Source organism: Perognathus longimembris, chromosome 15 (genome assembly GCF_023159225.1).
Source record: "Perognathus longimembris pacificus isolate PPM17 chromosome 15, ASM2315922v1, whole genome shotgun sequence".
Taxonomy (NCBI): Eukaryota; Metazoa; Chordata; class Mammalia; order Rodentia; family Heteromyidae; genus Perognathus; species Perognathus longimembris.
In genome coordinates, this window is record NC_063175.1 from 49,904,156 (window position 1) to 49,926,549 (window position 22,394).

Genomic DNA, 22,394 nt, shown 5'->3' on the forward strand with positions numbered 1-22,394 from the left:
TAGTTTCAAATGCACAGGTTTTAAAAACTTTAATTGGAGCATTCAGTTTAGTGTTTGTTGATGGAGTTTTACCATACAGTCACAATGCCTGGGTTCAGTTTCCATCTCTGCCACCTAGAGACATTTCATACCTTAGTTTTCTCATCTACAAATTGCAAAAAGTATCCATCTCTTTTTTGTTAACACTAAATGAATCATCCCTTGCAAATCTCTTTAAAAAGTGCAGAGCTTTTAACAAATGTCAACATTATCGTTTTTAATCCTAACTATTTGTTCACAAAATAATAGAGAATATATACTTACCTAAAATTGTCCCTGATAGGCAAGTGATATTAAAACATCTTAACGTGCTTTATTCCCATAAGATTGAATTCAAACTTTGTAAATTCCAGAATTTCTCCACAATATGTTACATTGCAATTGGAAAAATAGGAGAGTTATATAAAAATATTTGCCTTTTAAAGATTTTTAATGTATAAATTTGGCTCATTGAATCTAAAGAAAATTCCATTGTTACCAGAAAGCTAAAAATCCTCTTTCCACACTACTCCCTCAAATATTATAAATATAAATAGGACTCTGTGTTAAGGTGAATGCCAAAATAAGTTGGTGTTTTGTTTTTTAATCTACTACAAGTTCCTCCTTTGCATAAATAATTTTGGATATTCATTGTGCTGAAAAGAAGACATTACCATGAATGATGTCTTTTTTCATTATCCTCTTCAAAGGAAAAATTAATCTTTTTAAGTAAGGAACCGTTTTTTAAATACATTCTTTTGGTGGGATTTTACTCTAAGACCATACAATCAATTTGTCTTAAACCCTGAGTTGTATGTACTGGACGGTCACACCATATAGTAAAAATAATTTACGTAATTTTTTTTTGTCAGTCATAAGGCTTGAACTCTGGGAGTTGTCACTGTCCCTGAGCTCTTCAGCTCAAAGCTAGTGCTCTACTACTTTGAGTCACAACACCACTTGGAGTTTTCTGGTGGTTAATTGGAGACAAGAGTCTCATAGACTTTCCTGCCCCGGCTGGCTTTGAACCTTGATCCTCAGATCTCAGCCTCCTTAGTAGCTAGGATTACAGGCGTGAGCCACTGGGGCCCAGCAGTTTACATAAATTTAATGACAGATGCCCCTTTTCTTATTTGTTTTTGTTTTTCTGTCTTGTTTCCTTTACATAACTTTGTCTGGTTTGAGTTTCCTGTTTGCTGTCAGTGCTGGTTTGCAAACTAACTATACCCGTGTCCTGTCATGGTGATTATGAAGTTTGAGTCTGATTTGAGACTATTTCATTATTTTTTTCTATTTTATTTGTAACTTTTTTGACAAACTCATGATTTTGTTTTCCCTTTTGCCAGTCCTAGGGCTTGAACTTAGGGCCTGGGCTCTGTCCCTACACCTTTCTCTGCTCAAGGCTAGTGCTCTAACTGCCTGAAGCATAATTCCACTTCAGCTTTTTCTGTTTATGTAATACTGAGGAATGGAACCCAGGGCTTCATGCATGCTAGGCAAACACTGTACCACTAAGCCACATTCCAAGCCCCAGGTTATTTTATCTGTAGGAAAAAATTAAAAGTTTCTATCTTTTCATTAGCCCTATTTTTAACAAAATTATAATAAAAAGTAAATATAGTTCATAGATTTCTTTTTACATTATGGTTTATAATTCAGAATTATTCCTTCTTTCCCTTAAGATGAGTGACTCTAAAATAAAAACAAAAATTAGGGTGCTTAAAATAACCTTATTTTGGGCTGGGGATATAGCCTAGCGGCAAGAGTGCCTGCCTCGGATACACGAGGCCCTAGGTTCGATTCCCCAGCACCACATATACAGAAAACGGCCAGAAGTGGCGCTGTGGCTCAGGTGGCAGAGTGCTAGCCTTGAGCGGGAAGAAGCCAGGGACAGTGCTCAGGCCCTGAGTCCAAGGCCCAGGACTGGCCAAAAAAAAAAAAAAAAACCTTATTTTTAAAATATGAGGCCAAATGTTATTGAGAAGTAAGAAATAGGTATACTAGTAACCTAATATGAACCACTTAAATTGAACAGGCTTAATTTAGCTTTTAGTTGGTGGACAAAAAGAAATGCAGTTGGTTATATTGTTTACATCATTAAACAGGAGGCTGTGGGGTTAGAGGCATGGCTCAGTCAGTAGAGCTCTAGCCAGTGAGCTAAAGACTCAGATAGCAAATTCAAGTCCCAGTTTCAGACCTAAAAAAGAAAAGAAATGAACAAGGGTCTATATCTTGTCTTTTGCAGTAGCAAAATAAGGTAGGACATTATAGATTTCCAAAGAGATATAGGAAAGTATTTCATGTCATTTTCTTGTATCAGTCATGAGGAAATTGAGCCTGTAACATTAGACTACAACTCAGAGAATGCCATGGGCAGGAAGCCTGACAACACTGAGTCCATTTCCTAGTTGTTCTACTTATTGGCTCTAAACTCTGGACAAATTACTTCTTCAATCCTCCGTTTCTTCATCTGCTAAGATACTTGTATTGGTATACCTTGACTTGTATTGGTATACCTTGTCAGGTATAAAGATCAAATGATGAATAGAAAGTACATAATAATTAATGGTTCTTAAATTTACTTTCTGAGTTTGTAGGCTAATTAAAGATATTGAACTTAAAAATCCAAGAGCAAGGAAGTGGTGCTGTGGCTCAAAGTGGTAGAACACTAGCCTTGTGAAAATGCTCAGGGACAGGGCCCAGGCCCTGAGTTTAAGCCCTATGAACGACAAAAATAAATAAATATATATGTATATATATGTACATATGTACATATATCCAAGAGCAATAAAGTTAACTTTGTGCCTGCAATCCTAGCTACTCAGGAGGCTAAGTGCTGAGGATCACAGTTCCAAGCCAGCCCAGGCAGGAAAGTTCACAAGACTTATCACTAATAAACTACTAAGAAAAAGCTGGAAGTGATACTGTGGCTCAAGTGGTAGAGCGTTAGCCTTGAGCACAGAGAAAGAAACTCAAGAACAGAACCTAGGCCCTGAGTTCAAGCCCCAGGACTGGCAGAAAAAGAAAGTTAACTTGTACCTATATTGCCTTCTTTTCAATGCTTTTTGTGAGCATGAGAGTCAAATATAAGCTAGGCAATAGATAAGGCAATACAGAGAAGAGAGTTTCACATATTTGAGCTTCGTTGTCTTGTTTCTGTCTACCTGACATCTGTTAACATTTAAGGTAATGACAAAAGCTCTGTTTTCATTTGATTCTAGCCTAAATATCTATGGTTTTATAAAAGTTATTTCAGAATACTAAACAAATGTGAAACTAAGTCAGTTTAGAATTGCAAAAATTAGTATCTTCACTTATAAAGTAAGTTATTTTATCTCTGTTATATGAGTATTATCAGCATATGCACATGAGGACAGATTTTTATTACTAAAAATTCCATAATCTTTCATCTTCTGGGAAGATGAAAGTTCCAGTAATAGGTGAACAGATAAAGATTTAAAATTAATTGTGAAGTAGAAAAGTGGGTTACCCATATATGTTCACTCAGAATTTGCTAAGATTCATAAAAATAAAATGCTTACTTCTTTATTTTGTAAATTATAATTGGTTAGTGAATTGTTTTATGATTGAGACAGATTAATTCTGTTCATATTTATTTTAAACTTTAATTAAGCTTCTAGAGAAAAAACAACACAGGTGAATTACCAAAATCTTAATGAGTTTCTATTGACAACTATCACAAATTATATATTGTAATCATAATTAAGCTCGTTTCTTAAATATATACTTTTTATTTTGCATAGCATTTTCCTGTACAAATTAATAACACAAGAGTCCTTTGAGTTAAATGATAGTATCCCCATCTTCAGAGTGGTAAACTGAGTTTCAAGAGATTTTATGATATAACCAATTAAGACTATACCCTTAGTAAGTGAAGAACTGGAACCTGAACCCAGAGCTGATTCCTATGTGTAATACTCCAGGAGTATTGCATTGTGTTAGGCCTTTGTACCTCAAAGAGAAAGCTAGGTGACTTAAAGATTTGGAATTTTCCTTATGGTTTTTACATTTACTTATATAGAATAATCTTGAATAGCATAATGGTAGCTACTCGCCATTTAAGTTTGGTTTTAAAACAATCCAGTTTGTACCTTTTGGTCATAGTAAAATCCCATTCTGTGAGAATTTCAATCATAGCACCCAGTATGCGTCCTTGTTTTAGCTTCATTTTGTTGTTGCAAGTCTGGGACTCAAACTGGGTACGCGATACCTTACTCGCTGGCCAAAGCTCTACCAACTGAGCCATGCCCCCAACCCTTTAGCTTCTTTTCAAAAACTGAAATTTTTCTTACATTTCATTTTGATTCAACATGGGAAAGGCATAGACTTTTGACCACAAAGGACAAACTGCCATCAAATTGTTGAGAAAATCTTTTTTTCATGGACTGCTAGGCTATTTGGAGCTTTTATTTTCCTCCTGAAGCATTCTCTGCCTCTGTAAAACACTCTAGTAGCAATATTTGCTTAGCTTCTAATTTTGGTTTTGCTTTTGTGTTTTCTCTCTTTCTCTTGGTTGTTTCTTTCTTCTTCCCATGGCACACTGTGTTTGCTCTTTCCATGCATCACCTGTGAATACCCCCTGTGCTGACCAATCAGCTGTTGGTGAAGGGGGTGAATGAAACTCTGGTAGCTCAGAGGGTTGTTCCTGCTCTCATTACTCTCTCCAGTGACCCTGAAATGTAAGTGTTCTCACTGCCTTGTACATTCAGCAGCCCTTTCAAAATGTGCCTGCCAGGAAATAACCATCAGCTCTTCAATTCACTAAGAATTTCTTTAAAATAATAATCCTAGATTGAGTATACTTGGTATTTTACTATTCACGTATAGGATTGCATTCTTTTCAAGTCACATTTCAAAATGAGCCTAATTTAGAGGCCATATGATAAAAGCAATATATGTTAGAACTTCATAATCACTAAACGTTTTCAAACTCTACTCAGTGCTGATGGACTATTTCTTCCAAGCCAAGAAAGGGCGCTCTGCTAATCTCACTAACAGTTGTTATCAGTAAGTGTAGTGGCATGAACCAAAGGCTTAACATTTTTAATGTCTCGTGTGGGTGACTAAAGCAAGAAAGGCCAGTGAGTCTGCCTGCCCATCCTCAGTCACAGCTAACCCAGTTCTCATTCCAGTTTACCAAACCATTTTTTATTGCATGTTGACTGGTTTACAGCTGACTCTTCGAGGCATGAGGGAAGCATTAGTTGACAAGCGGGTTGCTCCGGCCCTTGTTACCTTGTCCAGTGATCCTGAATTGTGAGTGTCACAGACTGCGACCTTAAGTTATCCTGCCTGTCTTTTTGAGCATTCTTGTTGGTCTGCTGTTTAAAATTTTTAATTTGTCATTGCTAGAGACTAATACAGTATTTTTATCTTATACTTACTTTCATACATAGTTTAATAATACTCCCTTTCTAATAATGGCAAAGAAAGTTTCAGTTTGTTTCTTTTTTTTACATTTCTAACAGCTCTGTCAGGATTGCAACAATTCCTGCCTTTGGCACTATTATGGAAACAGTAATCCAAAGAGAGGTAAGAAATAATTGAAGTTTATTTATCTCTTTGTATCGCGTTATTCTACACGTATCTACTGTTAGAAACAAGGTGTTATAACCTTTTTGTTATTTCATATCAACTAGAGGAAGGTATTTGGCATTATAAAGCAAGATTACCTACCCTACTATAGATGTTTCCTTATCCTAATTCACTGTTCCATATACCATATGCTTACTATTCTCAAGTGAAAAATGTAAGTCTACATAAATGTTGTATTTTAAGCCTAGCTGAATATTACAGTTTTCAATATGAAGTCTTGTTTCAAAGCCTTCTATGATAAAATAGACTTTAGGCATTCCACATAAATTTTTGATTGCCAGTTTCCATAGACTTAAAGACTTCACCAGATAATATTAGGAACACAAATTCTCAAATTTCTCAAATTGAGAGAGTATTTGTATTCTAATAATTACATCATTGGTGCTAAACTGTAGCACCAATTAGATTAATTTAGTTACATAGCTCTCTTTATTACAGCATATATCATTAAGCAAAACCTCATCTTGTCTACTTCAGACAGTTACCAAGTGTTTCCTCCCTAAAGGTGTACTTTGAAACTGGTTTTATTTCCAGTTTTTTAGGTCCTATTTCAATCTACCACATTAACTATAATTTCTCAAAATAATTAGAATCTTACTCTTTTTTAAACATGTTAACCATGTCTTTACAAAAATCCATGCAGATTAGAAAAAGAATAATTTCTATAAAATTCATTTGCCATAACAATTTCATAATAAAATAATTTTTGTTACTTATAGTAATACTTTTTCTTATATATTTCACTAGTGAAGCAACCCCCCGAAAAGGGGGGGACAATATACTATGTTGCAGTTCTTGCAGTCTTCACAGAATTTCAACATGTTCTTAAATCCTAAAATAAAAATGTCTGTTAAGGAAATGTGAGTAAGCTATAAGTCATTAGTGACTCATTGCTTTCAGAAGGTGAATAATTGAGTAACTTATGCTGTGATTTGTTTTAAGAATTATAACTTAGATGCAAAATCATCAGAAGCTTGCCAACTTAAATATTGAGGAGGGGATAATTTGTCAGGGAATATTTACATTTGTGAAAAATAAATGAAAATTTAACATGCATAAGCAAAAATGTGAAATCTTTTCTGAGTTAAAAGGCTATATCAGTACTTGATTATCCCCAAATTTCTATCATGAGATTTTAATTTGTTTGACTCTATTTCAATATTCCACAAAATGACAGTTCACTATCCAATTTTTAGTTGCTAGAAAGAGTGAAGATGCAGCTGGCTTCTTTCTTGGAAGATCCTCAGTATCAAGACCAGCACTCTCTGCACACAGAGATCATAAAAACATTTGGTAGAGTTGGACCTAACGCAGAACCCCGGTTCCGAGATGAGTGTAAGTTCCAGGTTTCTACCTTTTGTCCTAAATTGTAATTTCAAAGCCAGAAGCATCTCAAGATTTGTCAGGTGTTAAGCCTTTCTGTACTTTTATCTTTTGTGTTTAAAAAAAAAAACAAAAAACCAACCTCAGTTCAAACAAGTTAGTGACTGTGAGGTGATGGGTATTGCGCTAATTGTTTCTTATACTACCTACCACTTGCTGTAAAACATATCAAAAGTAAATGTAAACTTAAAATTATTTTAGAAACATTTCTTTATTAACTATTCATTTCAAAATGTCCTACATCTTTATGTTTAGAGTTTATTTCCGGAAATTCCTGTATGTTTCTAGACACTCTTATGGGAAATACTCATTTCTTCCCCTGAGCATGTCATTTGTCTCATGCACGTACCACTTTGTTGTCATTGTCAGCTTGTCAAGCAAATGGATGATTATCTGCAAAAGGATGATTATCTGCAAAAGCATTGCTTTTACATACGCCTCAACCTCATGACAACTGTTTCCTTGGGTATTGTCAAAATATACAGAATTTACTTCCAAAGCATATCTGTAAGCTAGGAAGTGCTGATTGCTCGGGCCTGTAATCCTAGCTAGCTACTCAGGAGGCTTTGATCTGACAGTCGTTGTTCAAAACCAGCCTGCGCAGCAAAGTGCTGTGAGACTCTGTCTCCAGTTCACCAGAAAACCACAGCTGGTGCTGTGACTTAGTGAGAAAGCTAAGAAACAGCACCTAGGCCTTGAGTTCAAGCCTCACGGCCGACACAAAGAAAGCATATTTATTGGCACCGTTGTACTGCAACACTTTCGCGGTTTGCAATTTCACATGCTATAGAGAAGTCTGTAGGTTCAACCTGTGATCCCGGTTTGGTTTCTAGTATTAAAAAAAATGCATTCTCCAGTAGTCCCAATTATTGCAGCTTTTGGAGATGATTATATTTTTGTAAAGAAATTTTGTAAGAATTATAACACAAGGTACAGATTGTTTATATGTGTTCATTTGGTTTTCACTTTTAAAATTGAGGAATTGGATTATATAAAGTGACATCAGATGTGCATTTTCCAAACTTGATGTAGTTTTATTATATAGTGCTATGTAATTGTTTTTCCTAAATCCCAAATCACTTCTTATTTTGTTATACTTCCTTTCCTAATGAGAAGATGCAAGCCTAGAATGAGAATGATCTCTTGAAAGCTTCCAGGCTCAAAAGGAATTTTTACAAATTAATATAATGTTGTTTTTGGTAAAAATAAATAGATTTTGTATGCAAGTTTGAGATAAAATGTAACAATTTCTTTTTTCTATTTTCAGTTGTTATACCACATTTGCATAAGTTAGCCTTAGTGAACAACTTACAAATTGTGGATTCTAAAAGACTGGATATTGCTACCCATCTGTTTGAAGCCTACAGTGCACTTTCCTGTTGTTGTATCCTGTTTTGTTAAAGTGTATATCTTCCTTTATAATGAACTTATACTTGTGAAAGTTTGAGAAGTAGAACTTACATAATATTGTAAAAAAGAGAACTACAGCTCAATAGAAAAGTGCAGAGCCAATGTAGCTAATCATCTACAGTGATTATTGTACAGTCAAAAAACTTAAAGATCACCTAGGCTCATATCTGCCTCTGTATTGTAAATGATTAACCTGAGTCTTGAAGGTATTGGTGATGATTTCTGTTTTAACTATAAAGTTAAAGACTGACTGGAGCAAAGAAACTTAGTTATCTTATGTGTAGTAAAAAAGAAGAAGAAGAAGAAGGAAGGAAAATGGACAAAGTGAAACTCCAACTTGTGGCTCTTATTAAAAAGCAAAAGAGTTCAAGAAAAAGGAAATAAGAGATTGTAAAAAGAATGGAGGGCCAGATAGTCAAATAGAACTACTAAAGTCCATGCCGGACAACATCATGGGAGAATTATGATAGGGCAGAAAAGATAATAGAGGTTCTCAGTAAAAAAGCAGAGAACAAAGGCAGTGTTTCACAATTAATATTTAGGATTGTTACCAGCTTACACTCCTAAGCAAGATGAACAAATAATTTTAAATAAGTAAATTGTAAAATACCACTGGCATTCATTGGCACTGATTTTTTTTCCTATGGCATATACCAATGGAAAGATTATTTTGTTCAGGAAAAATTAAATAAAAGGTTGGTCTGTTGGGGAGGTGTTTGTCCTTTTGGAATTGTTAGAAGGTCAATAGGATGCATTATTGAATGCATTTTATCTTTGGACTCTAGTACAAGTGATCTATTCATATTGATGATAGAAGGCATGTTTTTATAGTGCACATTATAAAGTGGGCAGATACTATATTCTAATGATTTTATAACTCCACTCTCCATGTCCTGTATAAGTTTAATTCCACTAAAAGCAGAAGTTACTATCATTCCTGATTTATCTTGTTGGCATTTTCAACTCAGAAAAATTAGAGGAAGCAGAAAAAGGAACTGATATTCTGAATTAGCAAGGAAGAATTCTTCAATGGAGAAGTGACATGGCCTTTGCAAAAAACTAGTATTGTCATGTCAGGTTTTATTCAAACAAACTACAAGTATTTTTATTAGATCCTGCGAACTTTTGTGCTTAAGACTTAAGCAAGACCTCACACATAACCTATTTTATGTAATAGAAAGTTTCTAAAGGATTATACCTCAAGGAAAAATACGAAAGTCAAAAAATCTGTAAAACTAAGTTTTCTTTTTTCTTTTTTTGGCCAGTCTTGGGCCTTGGACTCAGGGCCTGAGCTTCCTGGCTTCCTTTTTGCTCAAGGCTAGCACTCTGCCACTTGAGCCACAGCGCCACTTCTGGCCGTTTTCTGTATATGTGGTGCTGGGGAATCAAACCCAGGGCCTCATGTATATGAGGCAAGCTCTCTCGCCACTAGGCCATATCCCCGGCCCAAAACTAAGTTTTCTAATGAGAATGACAGTGGTTTCTGAAGAACATAGAAGTCTATACAAAAAATAAAATCAGATTTTGATATGCACAGGCTCTTACTGAAATTAATATAATAAAAAGTCATCAGTAGGACAAAAGGGAAGGCTGTATTAACTGTAGTCCTTATTCAAACACCAAATCTCTTAGTTCCACATGAGGCAGACCTTGCACTTGAGTCAAGAGTGGCATGGTCATTCATAAAATGTCATTGCCTACGTCTGTTGCTATGTCCCGTTGCATTCTGAGGAGATCAGAACATGAGCTGCCTTCAACACTGGCATATTTTAATAGTGGCAAAGAAGTTAAAATGTGTAACATTTGACATTATAGTAATTCAAGAAGTCATGTTGAAAACAAATTTAAAGGAACTTAGAGATGTTTCGTCTGGAGAAGTTTGACAAGTAACTGAAAGGGCAGTTATTTAGAAATAAGGTTACATGCTGGCTATGGTATAGAGCAAACACAAGCAGAGCTTACAGAATGACTTGGCTTTTTTGTAAATGGAGCTATTTACAAAAACCTCTCATCATTATTAGCAGTCAGTCTTCTGACTATCCTTCACTGGTGAGATGGAAACATTTTCCAATACCAGGTAGGACTAAATGATTTCATGGGACAAAGACAGACCCCAGCTGTGAGTAGAAAAAGAGTAACTTTCCTCTCCTGCAGATGGCCATGTTTCATTCGCTCTTTGCTGATCCAAAGGTCACTCACAGTTAAATGCTGGTGGTACTTTCCCCATATCTAGAAAACAAACTACATTATCATAGATAGTAGCCCTCTATATTGTATGTATAAAGTGAATTTATAAGTTACTCATTATAGGAGATTTGTGAGCAATTTTTATATCTGTATATTCTAGGCAGTTGTTATGTATAGCACAGCTTTTTTTTCTTAATGAAATTCCTGATGAGATTCTTTAAAGGCTGACTAAACCAGTTTTATGAGGAAACTCATTCAGTGGCATTTTTCACTTTAATATGGTATGCTATTAAATAAATGAGTATATATTTAAATGAGTAACAACTGGAACAAGAGGAATGTGTAGAATGGATGTGACTGAGGGAATTATTTTCTTGAGAAATAGGTATGTTTAGCCAGGCACTAGTGGCTCACACATGATCCTAACAACTCAGGAGGCTGAGATCTGAGGATCACAGTTCAATGCCAGTCAGGGTGGGAAAGTCTGTGAGACTCTAATTTCCAATTAACCATCAGAAAAAACAAGTGGTGCTATGACTCAGAGTAGTAGAGCAACAGAGGCATTTGCCTAGCTCCTGAGTTGGAGGCCAATGACAAAAAAAAAAAAAAGAAAAATGTGTGTTTTCCTGACTGCATAATCAACTAAAGCCCAAAGATGACCCAGAACTATAAATAATAGTAAACTTATATAGCAGAAGCCTGGCTACCTAATTGAGTCAAGGACCAATAGCAACTTAATGATAGCTAAAACAAGAAACCTGGAAAATGGTGTATATCTTAGATAACTTGTTTTTCCTTATTAACTGTGTTTCATAATCATGTTCAGCTATAGAGCATCTTCTCTCTGAATCAGCAGGTTCTAGTTAAAAGAGCTTTTTAAAATAAACCATAGTGAAAGTTGACTATCACAGAAGAGGCTTCAGACACATTTCTGATGCAGAGTATATAATATCTCTACCTTTTTATATTTTCCCACTCTTGTACATATGTATTAACTAAATAGCAGTGTCTTAAGCAATTTTCCTTTATCAATTTTTTTCATAACTTAAAGGTCATGGAAACATTTTCTTATCTTTCATACCTATAGTAAATATGTGATAACATGGTTTGATTTTCTTGTTTACAGCCTAGTTATGACTCATTCATTTAACCCCAAATATGAAGTAGGAGAGGATCACAGTTTAAGGTTAGCCTAAGCAAAGACCCTACCTCATCATCTAAGCTGAGCATGGTCATTCCTATCTATAATCCCAACTATGTAGAAAGCCAGAGGTTAAAAGATCACAGTCCTTTTACCTTTATGCCCAGGTATAAAGCACAAGAACCCATCTGAAAATAAAGCACAGCAAATTGAAAATGTGACTCAAATGGTTAGTCTACAAGACCCTGGATTCAGGCCCCCCACACTCATTCATACACATTTATATTGTATATAATTATGAAATGTTATCCACAACACAAATAGATTTGTGAGAAAGTACACAGTTTCCCCTCGAGAAGGCCTACATAAAGGCAACTTTTACTCTGAGTAATAAGCATGCCTAAGAGGACTCTGCCTTACTTGTTATTCCCTTTCCAGTGCACTCTGGTTTGAGTTGTGTTGTTGTTTTTTTTAATTTCCTTAACAATCTGCCTGAAGTCATTTCAGAAGATTTAATGGTAAATCACTTTTTACCTGGCCTCAGGTGTTTACGGACTGACATGGAACAGCTCTCTCCAGAGCATGAGGTGAGTTACTGGGATTATCAGCACTGTGTGTGTGTGTATGTGTGTGTGTGTGTGTGTGTGTGTGTGTGTGTGTGTGTGCGTGTGTGTGTCCCATACACTCTCTCTTCTTCCTGTATATGATGCACGAAACTTAATGTTTATAACGATCAAGCTCCATTTCTTTTGTCGAGGTGTTTACTAGTAGTACTATCCTGAGCAACTTCTCTGACATCTTTGAATCAGTTTAATTCTCTAGAGATAGCACATTTCTTCACTTTATATAATCATAACAGTAAGATAAGTATCCTGACAACTTCTATAGATTTAGTTTCTATTTTTCATCTTTCCTTGCAATTAACTCATTTCACTGGTTTACCTCCTATTCTTATGTTTAATTAGTATATTTACTAATATAAGATCCCATTCCTCCCCTCCCGACTCTCTTTCTTTCTTGTTCTATATCTTTAAGCTATTTTTGCTACCAGCTTTTCTGTTATGGCGTTTGACTTCTCTCTTAAATAAAACAAACTTCATCCCAACACACACCACACCCCTCTCCCAGCACCACGGCTTGCTGCTATGTCCAAAGCACTCCATCCCCTTCCAGGTTTTGCCTGCTAACAACCAGCTTCATGTAAATTACATCTCCACCATAGCCTTCTAGACCCGTTTACTGTTTCTTTCCAAGTCCTTATCCCCTTTTAGTATATGTTACCTATTTCATGTGTTTATTGTATACTTTCATTATTAAAAAAAGTTCCACAAAGAAGGAATGTTGTTTGTGTTATTTTCTTTATCCTCAGTGTCTAGGTAGACAATAAATATTTCTTCAGTAACTTCTATGCGCAAAGTATGAGCACAGGATACTCAAGAAGGCCATTCAATTTGGATGTGGCTGCTAGCAATAAGAGTACTCCCTCAGTCTCACTCCAAGTGTGTTTTAGACATCTATCCTATCCCTGGTTATATTTCAGTAGGCACAAAGCCGAACTTAGTCTCAGAGCATTAAAATAGAGTAACTTGCTTTTTGCAAGTCAAAGGAACATGAACCAGACCCTGACTGAGAAAGAGAGTGTGTGTCTGTCTTGTTTTAATGTACCAATTAAGAACAGTCTTCGATTTAACATTAGATGCTAGAGGGAACTAAGGGAGAATGGGAATTGAGTTTAGAAAAAAAAGATTAGTGAGGGACTGGGGATAGGGCCTAGTGGTACAGTGCTTGTCTTGTACACATGAAGCCCTGAGTTCAATTCCTCAGCACCACATATACAGAAAAAGCCAGAAGAGGCGCTGTGGTTAAAGTGGTAGAGTGTAAGCCTTGAGCAAAAGGAAGCCAGGGAAAGTGCTCAAGCCTGCATTCAAGCCACCAGGACTGGCAAAAAAAAAAAAGAAGAAGAAGAAGAAGAAGAAAGAAAGAAAAAAAAGGTTAGTAAAAGATCAAAGTAAATATGGCAGGGAAGGAAGTACTAGAGATGAAACCCAGTGCCTCCGGCATTCTGAGCACACACTGTACCGCTCAGCTACACCTGCAGCCCCTGGATTGAGAGATGTGGAAGGTATTTGTGCACCTGCTTTAGCAATCTAGTAGGACTCTTTCCACAAAGTAACCAGCAGAACATTGAATTCACGATGGAAAAATTGGTTTGGGGAAATAGAAAAAATTAATTCAGAATGTAAAAAAAGAACCCAATGATTTCACTGTATCATTTTTCCAATCAGGTTATTTTAAGTTCCATGATAAAAGAATGTGAACAAAAAGTAGAAAACAAGACTGTCCAAGAGCCTCAAGGGTAAGACATTTTATTCTTCTTTAAGGCTTCTTATTAACTTGAATTTCTTTGTCTGAATTTGGTGTCCATGGGTATAGTGTTTCATTTTGTGTGCCTTTGCATCGATTTAAACTGCCCCAGATCTTTACCTCATGCTTACCCTCCTTCTCAACATTCTGCTTCAGCCTAAGGATGATTATGGTTTAAAAAAAAAAAAAAAGGAAAAGAAAAAATCTTCCGAATAGATTCTGAAGCCAGGCACTGGTGGTTCACACCTGTAATCCTAACTATTCAGAGGGCTGAATCGTGATCTGTAGATCACGATTCAAAGCCAGCCCGAGCAGAAAAGTCCCCATGACACTCTTATCTCCAATAAACTACTCAAAAAAGCTGGATGTGGCATTGTGGCTCAAGTGGTAGAATGCTAACCTTGAGTACAAAGAGGCTCAGGGACAGTGCCCAGGACTAGAAGGGGAAAAAAAAAAAAAAAGATTCTAATAGATTGTTTTCAAGTTCTGTGTTAATAAAAGTTTGATATATGCCCATTAAAGAAAATGAAAAACCTCTAAAAGATTCTGACACAAACTTGGACTAGAGACTCGCTGCTCAAAACAGTATCTAGAAATTTATAACATTTTAAATATAAAGGTTTATTCTATAAAGGATTGTAAATTTAGGTGTATTTTAACCAAACCAATTAGAATTCAGTCAATGAATTGTGAACTTAGTTCAAATTAAAATGTGAATGCAGATGTAAAAGAGTAATGTTAGATGTTTTTTTAGGTGATGTTAGGCATTTTAGAAGAGAATAATTTATGAATGAACTGTGTGCCCTAATTCTTAATTGCTTAACCTAGAGCAATTAATTGTAAATTGGCTCAGATAATAGAAACTCAGAAGTATTTTCTTGACTGCTGATTACCAAGAATAAACTTTCAGTCTATCCATTAACGTACACACACACACACACACACACACACACACACACACACACACACACACGAGAACCCTTGCTTTAAGCATCTCTGATGAGAACTCCATATATACCAATCATTTTAGCCATGGTTGGTTAATACAATAGAAACATAGGTAAGGAATAAAAGGCTTCCTACCTAAACACAAAAAAAATCCCTAAAAACAACACCAAGCCACATAGTCTATTCATTTCTCATATTAAATTTGAAGATTTAACTGTTGCTTTCAGATAATTGGTTATACTGTAGCTTGAACTTGGGGCCTTGCGCTTGCTAGACAAGCACTCTCCCATTGAGCCATGCTTCTAGCCCTCAGAATGTTATTTGAAAACGCGTAAATTTTTAGAGAAAAATAGAGACAGTTTCTATAGGTAAGTACTATTACATGAATTTTTGTGAATTTACACATAGGAATTTAAAATAAGATCTTTTTGTCATGATATGCTAATAGTATAAGAAGTTCCATTGTAATTATTTCATAATCCTGCTATTTCCTGTTCCCTTAATCTCCTATATCTCATCTCGCCTTTTCAAGCAGTGTTTGCTGAGTTTGCAACTTTCTAAGATTGCTTAAAATACAAAAGAAAATCACTTTATATGTATAATCATGCTTATCCATGTTACCATATTTTCTGTTTTATTACTGATGTTATCATCTCAATTCAAATGAACTCCCTTGTTTATCACCCAGCATGAACTTTTATCAACTTACTCAATTTTATTCCACTTTAAATTGTATCTACCCCCCTCCTATATGCTATACATAGTTATTTCTAAAAGGTAACTTTTTTTTTTTTTTGGCCAGTCCTGGGCCTTGGACTCAGGGCCTGAGCACCTTCCCTGGCTTCTTCCCGCTCAAGGCTAGCACTCTGCCACCTGAGCCACAGCGCCCCTTCTGGCCGTTTTCCATATATGTGGTGCTGGGGAATCGAACCGAGAGCTTCATGTGTAGGAGGCAAGCACTCTTGCCACTAGGCCATATTCCCAGCCCCAGTTATTTTTGAAAACATAAATAACTCCCTAATACCAGCTTTTTGTATTGATGTTAAATGTTTCTTAGTGGGGCTGGGAATGTGGCTTAGTGGTAGAATGCTTGCCTAACATGCACGAGGCCCTGGGTTTGAGTCCTTGGTGCCACATAAACAAATACTAATACAAATGCAAAAAAAAAAAAAAACCCACACATTTCTTAGTGGGGATATTTGTCTGAGAAGTTATGAAAGTATTGATCTGCAGGCAGAAAATACGTGCTTAAGTGTTTTGTTAAGACTATTTAGCATAAAATTCCCTGAGCAATTACCATGGGCTATCTATTCCTAGATGAGCTTGAGCCTGGAATAGACCCTTTCCTAAAGATCTTCACAGCTGAAAGGGGAAAGGGAGGTGTTTAAAAGTATAATTATACAAAAATAAATAACCAAAGCCCCCCCCCCCAAAGAAAGGAAACTTTAAAACAAGACTTGTTAACATCCAAGGAAGAAATGTTCAAGTGTGAGCAGTTAGCTAGAGACAAAGAAGACATGCAGAAAACTCACCATTGTGCACAATGAAACATGTGCAGAGGAGCGTTTGGATCTGTAAGTACAGCTAGAACAGCATGAGGGAGAATGACAGCGATAGGGGTATGAAGATCAGTAGGCACAGAACTTTGTACGCCACACTGGTTCATCCTCCCAACTGATGGGGGAGTTGCCAGACATCTGTGGACGTCAAATACTATCTTAAACTTTCTGGACCCTTACAGTGTCTGCCCTAAATACTCAACTGAACTTTGGTATTGTGATAAGAAAGCACATTGACAGTGAATCCATGTGGCTGTGTTCCAGACACAACAGCAGGCTGGACTTGGCCTATCCCCTGGAGTTTCCCAGCCCTTAGAATCTTGGGTTCTTAAGTTTGAGAGTCTGTCAGACTCATCTGGAAATTTCTGGGTCTCAGTGACTGAGATTGCAGCTTACAAGATGTGGGCAGGGGTCTAAGCAGTTGCACTGAGAAGTTCCCAAGGAACCTGGTGTTTCGGGTACAGGAAGCACTCGTTCGTTGAGAAGCACTGCTTTTTATAAGCAGGTGGAGCATGTTGAAAAATTATTTGAAGTGCATGATGAATCATGGGCAAGCAGGTAATATCTAAGAGATAAATACCATTTAAGCCTTTTTTTAGGTCTTGTTTCTAAGTGGCCTAATAGCCATACACTGTAACTATATTAGCTATTCCTGCTTTATTTTACAGCTGACAGAGAGGTAGGTAACTTTCTCAGAGATCACAAGGCTACAAAGGAGGAGCCACACTTCAAACCCAGGCACTGTGGTTTTGAGACTGAGATCTTAACCATATCACAATGCCTATAAATAGCAGTGACTATGAGAAGACAATGGATTTGAAATATTTCAGATAGAACCTCAGCTTGGCAACAGGTTAAGAGGAAAGGACAATAGAATCTTAGGATCCTAGATCTCTGCTTTGGAAATGTAAGTGGATGGTGACTCAATACAACAAAACAGAACTGTCAGAAGAACTGTTATGAAAAGGAGCCTTTAAAATATGAGTTAGACTTAAAGACATTAGGATGTGATTCGTAATGAGAATGTTGAGCATGAGGGAAGTGGTAGATATCACTTGGAAAAGGGATTCTCATAGAAAGGCATCGTGTTGCATCACGTAAATCTCTTCACCAAGCCATTCTCACTTCAGTTTTACCACTCATACTTCCAGATGTTTCCTTCATTGTCACCGCCCTCCCAGAATATTATTAAAGTTTGATTGTACATCTCAGATGTAGTCTGACCTGTACATCCTCTTTTCCTACATATAAATGAATGTCATTTATTATATCTTTTCACTGAGTTTTGTACAGAAGAAGAATTGCACTAGAAAACTCAGGTATCAAGGAAAGATACTTAGACTTAAATGGAAGTTTAACAGTGGGTAGGCAGTGCGGAGAGAAAGAGAATTAAGTCACAAATGATTGAACACTAAACTAGGCAAACCTGACCAAAAAGGAGGTAGTGGTACCGCACTGAAAAAAGAAGCACTTTATGTTACCTTATAGGTAGTAAGTGAACGTTAGTATTTTTAGCTGGAGTGAGATACAAAGAAGTGACTGGTTGGCTGGGCACAATGGCTCAAGTCTATTCAGGAAGCAGAGATCAGGCTTCCAGTAGTGCCAGCCCAGACAAAAAGTTAGCCAGACCCATTTCCACAAAGAGTCAGGATATGGTATTGCACACCTGTAACCCCAGTTTACATGGTAGACATAGATAGGAGGATGACAGCCCCAGCAAAAGGCAAAACTGACTGACAAATAATTGGAGGTATAGTTTACGTGGTAGAATATGTGCCTAAGCAAGTGCAAGGTTCTGAGTTCAACCCCCAGTTTACACACACACACACACACAATGACCATTTCAGACTTTAATCTGATAATGCAAGGAGGCCATAGACAAAACTAGTGGAGGAACTCATTATAAAGTATCCATGATAGAAACAGAAAAGCAGAAGGGATGTTTTTGTAGAATAAGGTTACAGAACTTGGTGACTGGTTTGAAGTAGATGAGGAACTATTACTGTTTGGAAGAGAGGAAATGACAAAAATGACATTTGTAAAGTTGAATGTTTAAAACAAAAAAAAAGCTTGAGCTTTTTATGTGGGGCCTGTCCTCCCCCCCCCCCCAGAAAAAGGGGGCAGTGAATATTCAATAAATATTTTGAAGTCATCAGAATTTTAAAGTTCGAGAACTAGTTTTATAATTGGAGATTCAAAAGCCATGCATTATGAAGGATTACTTCATGGGTAAGGAGAAATCTCCTATTTTGTAGTACCGGAGACATCCAAGACAGTAGAGCAATGACTAGAAGACATTTGCATGGTAGGAGTGTTGATTCCGTGGTGCTCACCTTGGAAGATACCCTCCTAGATTCCCTTGGCCACTGCAAGCTGTGCTTCCATCTTGTGCCCAGTATGCACCAGCAGCTTGCCTTACATTGCCTCTGTGCGGTTCAGACCCATCTAATTAATCCTCAGGCTATTTTGCAGTGGAAATTGCAAGCTTTCCTCACAGATTAGCAAACTGAATCAGTGAGATCAGAAGCATCTTGACCAAAACCACAAAGGCAGTAAACTGGGTTTCCTGAGTCTATTGTGGGACAGTTGTGAGACCAGTGAGAAATTGTGCTTGATCAGTATTCTCTTTTCTGTTCAGTAGTGTGTTAAGTGAGCATTAGTAGTCTTTCAGATCTGTTTACTCTCTATAAGCCAGGTTGGTGAAAGTGAAGGACATTTGAAAACTATTGATTAAAATGAATGGAACTAGTCATTGAGAACATGTTTACTTCACAAAAGGACGAGATTCTTGTCGGCACTGTCCAAACTTGTGTAATTTAATGTGCTCATAATATAGAAACAGATTGACTATGGGAGCCAAGTGAAGTGCTACTTTTAAAAGAACATCCGCTAACACTAGCAGACTGCTCTACTGTGCCTAGCACTGTGCTAAGCACTTTCCATTAGAGTAGTCCTGCCAGCCCTGTTAGGAAGGGCTCCAGGCTGCACAACTAGTAAACAAAGCCAAGATCCTGTCCTATCACAAACTAGGTCTTCACCACTCCTGTGTCTTTCAGATTAATACAGTGACTGTGAAAGCATGTGACCTCATAGGGTCTGTGAGAACTCCCCTGGTAAATACTAGTTTCCCTTTTGTGATGCTTTTAGAATGTATTAATGATGTATTGCTAGAGAAGTGAAAGAAAATGGTTTTGGTTTTTAGTTGCTTTACATGACTTCTTACATTTCTTTCCTAGCTCAATGTCGATTGCTGCCAGCTTAGTAAGTGAAGACACCAAGACCAAGTTTTTGAACAAAATGGGCCAGTTGACAACATCAGGTGCCATGCTGGCCAACGTGTTTCAGAGAAAGAAGTAGAAGCAGAAAAGAAGCCCCCGATGAGCACTAAGATGGACCTCAAGCAGACCAGTTCCTTGTACTTGAAGTACTTGCCTTTTTTATTTCTCAGTTTTATGTTCTTGCATTATAATTTTTATCCTAACCTCCAAAGATATTTGCACTGCTTTTGATTATTGCTGTATTATCTGTTGATTTGGGGATTACAACTGTGGTAATAGAAGATAGATTTGGTGGTCTGTACCAAGTCCCTCTTCTATGTTCTTATATTTGAAAATTGTTTTATGTATATATATGTGTATGTACATATATATGCGCATATATATAGAAGGGTTTTGGAGTCTTTTTGTCTTTTATTTTTGGGTGGGATATTAGCAAATATCTATTATACTCTAAGCTGTTACAATGGTACTTAAAATAATGTAAATTTAAAGTAATAAAAGTGGAGATTACTTAAGTATTTAAATTATGGAAGAATAATGTCGACTTTTTATTGTTTCTTAACTGACTAGAAAGAGCCACCAGCATTACTCTGTGCCTTTTGGACTTGAGTTTGTGAGTTCTGTAGGGATTCCGTGCATTCCATTCACACAGTATTTCCATAGGCTGCTGTGATGAACTTGAATTACAACTCCTACAGTAATTAGATAATGAACCGTCCAACATTTCCGGGCTCTCATGAATATTCTTTAAGTGCTATTTAAACCTCCCTAACACTTATATGCACATGATGGACTTAGCTGAAGAAAGACAGCAGTTAAGCGAATTCTAGTAGATTCGATTGCTCAGAAATAAATGTGTGTTTTTCCCCAAATTGAAATGCAGAAGACAATGTGGTTTAACTCTAAAATTTAACACTTATGCAAAACATTTTCCTTAAGATGTTTTCTGGTGATTTTAATTTTATAGGTTACTTTTTCATCCTATGTGTTAGAGAAGTACTGAGAAGTCAAGGACTTCAGGGGACTGATTTTTGCCCTCTGAACTGAAAGTGACATTAACTAAATTATTATTGGTTAGTTGCCACCTTATCCCTTAAAGTCAGTGACTATTCTTGTGTTTGGTATATTTCTGTAGCCAAAAGTTAATGGACAGTTCCCGTGGGATTTGACAGCTTTCTGTACAGTAATGCAACTTAAAGTAGAAAGGAGTGCTGGAAATAGGGGTGCTTCGTTTGAGGGATTCATGTGAGGCCTTTTTGAAAAATGAATATTTTGATAAAGAGAATTCTCATTTGAGCACAGATGATACATACAGGTGATTCTCCTATTTGTTGTATAAACTGGTTTAGTACATTTGGAGTAGAGTTGGATTACATTCACTTCCTGGGAGAGCTAGCTTACCATACATTCGAGCTTAGAAAATGATTTGCCATAGGCAAAGCCATTTTAAAAGCTTATTCTGAAACTTCTTTCTTTTACCTACCGTGAAATGATTGTTGACTAACTAGTCTTTCTGAAAACTGTTGGGATTCTAGGCATTCCTGAGAAGTAGAAAGTGGCTACCTTTCATGTCAAAAATGTTGATCTATTATAAATAAAATGTTTTTGCATACTTGTTTTTGTTTTGAGTCATGTGTTTTGTTTTCATTTTGAAACACAAAAGTAACAAAGCATATATTCATGAAAGTATACTAATATTTTAGAAATATAATCCAAATAAATAGCTAACTTTGACATAGTCATTAAGATTTAACATAATTTTTTAGTAAAATGTGAACTCTTTCCAGAAAAACAGACAACAAATCATTTTTTCCGACTGCATTCTTCCGAAGCACAGCATAAAATTCCCATGGCCATTCCTTTCAAACATGAAATTTACAGCATACGTTTTTAACCTAATGAAAAGCTAATTTGAAATTATGCCTGCATTTCTAAAACACTTAGTTTTTTTTTCTGAATTTCAGAGGTGCTTTAGCTGCATTCTCTCAAATTTAATGCTTGAGTGCAAGCAACCCTACCTCTCTATACATAGATTTCTGATCTTTATCCTTTACCCCTTTTCAAAGATAAGTAGTAAATTAGCCTTAAGCCTGAATGAAATTGCAAGTCATGTAAGCCAAGCCATGGTCTTGTTCTACATTTCCACTAGAGTATCTCAACTATACTATGATTTTAGTGGAGGTCACAAGTTTATAGTTTGGTTTTTTTTCTTACAAAAGAAAATGAAGGTTTAAATTAGTCTCTGATAAAGTTTGAGGAAGTGCAGCCATTCATATGGTCTTTTCTATGACTCCATTTTTCCAGACAATGTATTTGTACTATTATTTGATCTTTAAGAACATAACTAGATACCACCTTTTTATTAAACTGGAGTAGCTAACTACAGCTAACGTGGTGTTGATTACCACCTTACTGTTGTTTATATAGAGAACATATACTTGAAGAGTTTTGTAAGTGGAAATTCTAGTATTTGATTCTCCAAATTGACCA

General features: G+C 36.3%; 1 protein-coding gene and 1 long non-coding RNA gene across 6 annotated transcripts in view; both read left to right on the forward strand.

The window, feature by feature from the left end:
* Relch (RAB11 binding and LisH domain, coiled-coil and HEAT repeat containing) overlaps positions 1 to 21,520 on the forward strand; it is an 85,189-nt gene extending 63,669 nt beyond the window's left edge. For 2 of the 5 annotated variants that reach the window (XM_048363349.1, XM_048363347.1), the window contains exons 23-29: positions 4,636 to 4,718; positions 5,508 to 5,571; positions 6,831 to 6,969; positions 8,285 to 8,401; positions 12,254 to 12,342; positions 14,041 to 14,111; positions 19,863 to 21,520. In XM_048363349.1, coding sequence (XP_048219306.1) covers positions 4,636 to 4,718; positions 5,508 to 5,571; positions 6,831 to 6,969; positions 8,285 to 8,401; positions 12,254 to 12,342; positions 14,041 to 14,111; positions 19,863 to 19,983 — 684 coding nt within the window. In that variant the 3' untranslated portion in view covers positions 19,984 to 21,520. Of the gene's footprint in view, positions 1 to 4,635; positions 4,719 to 5,212; positions 5,302 to 5,507; positions 5,572 to 6,830; positions 6,970 to 8,284; positions 8,402 to 12,253; positions 12,343 to 14,040; positions 14,112 to 19,862 lie in introns of those variants that run through there. The other 3 variants (XM_048363348.1, XM_048363350.1, XM_048363351.1) reach the window with 3 other exon arrangements.
* On the forward strand, positions 9,570 to 10,431 carry LOC125363987. The gene is made up of 2 exons (XR_007213394.1): positions 9,570 to 9,666; positions 9,885 to 10,431. It is a non-coding gene; the product is annotated as an uncharacterized LOC125363987 (long non-coding RNA).
* Positions 21,521 to 22,394: the final 874 nt, after the last annotated feature.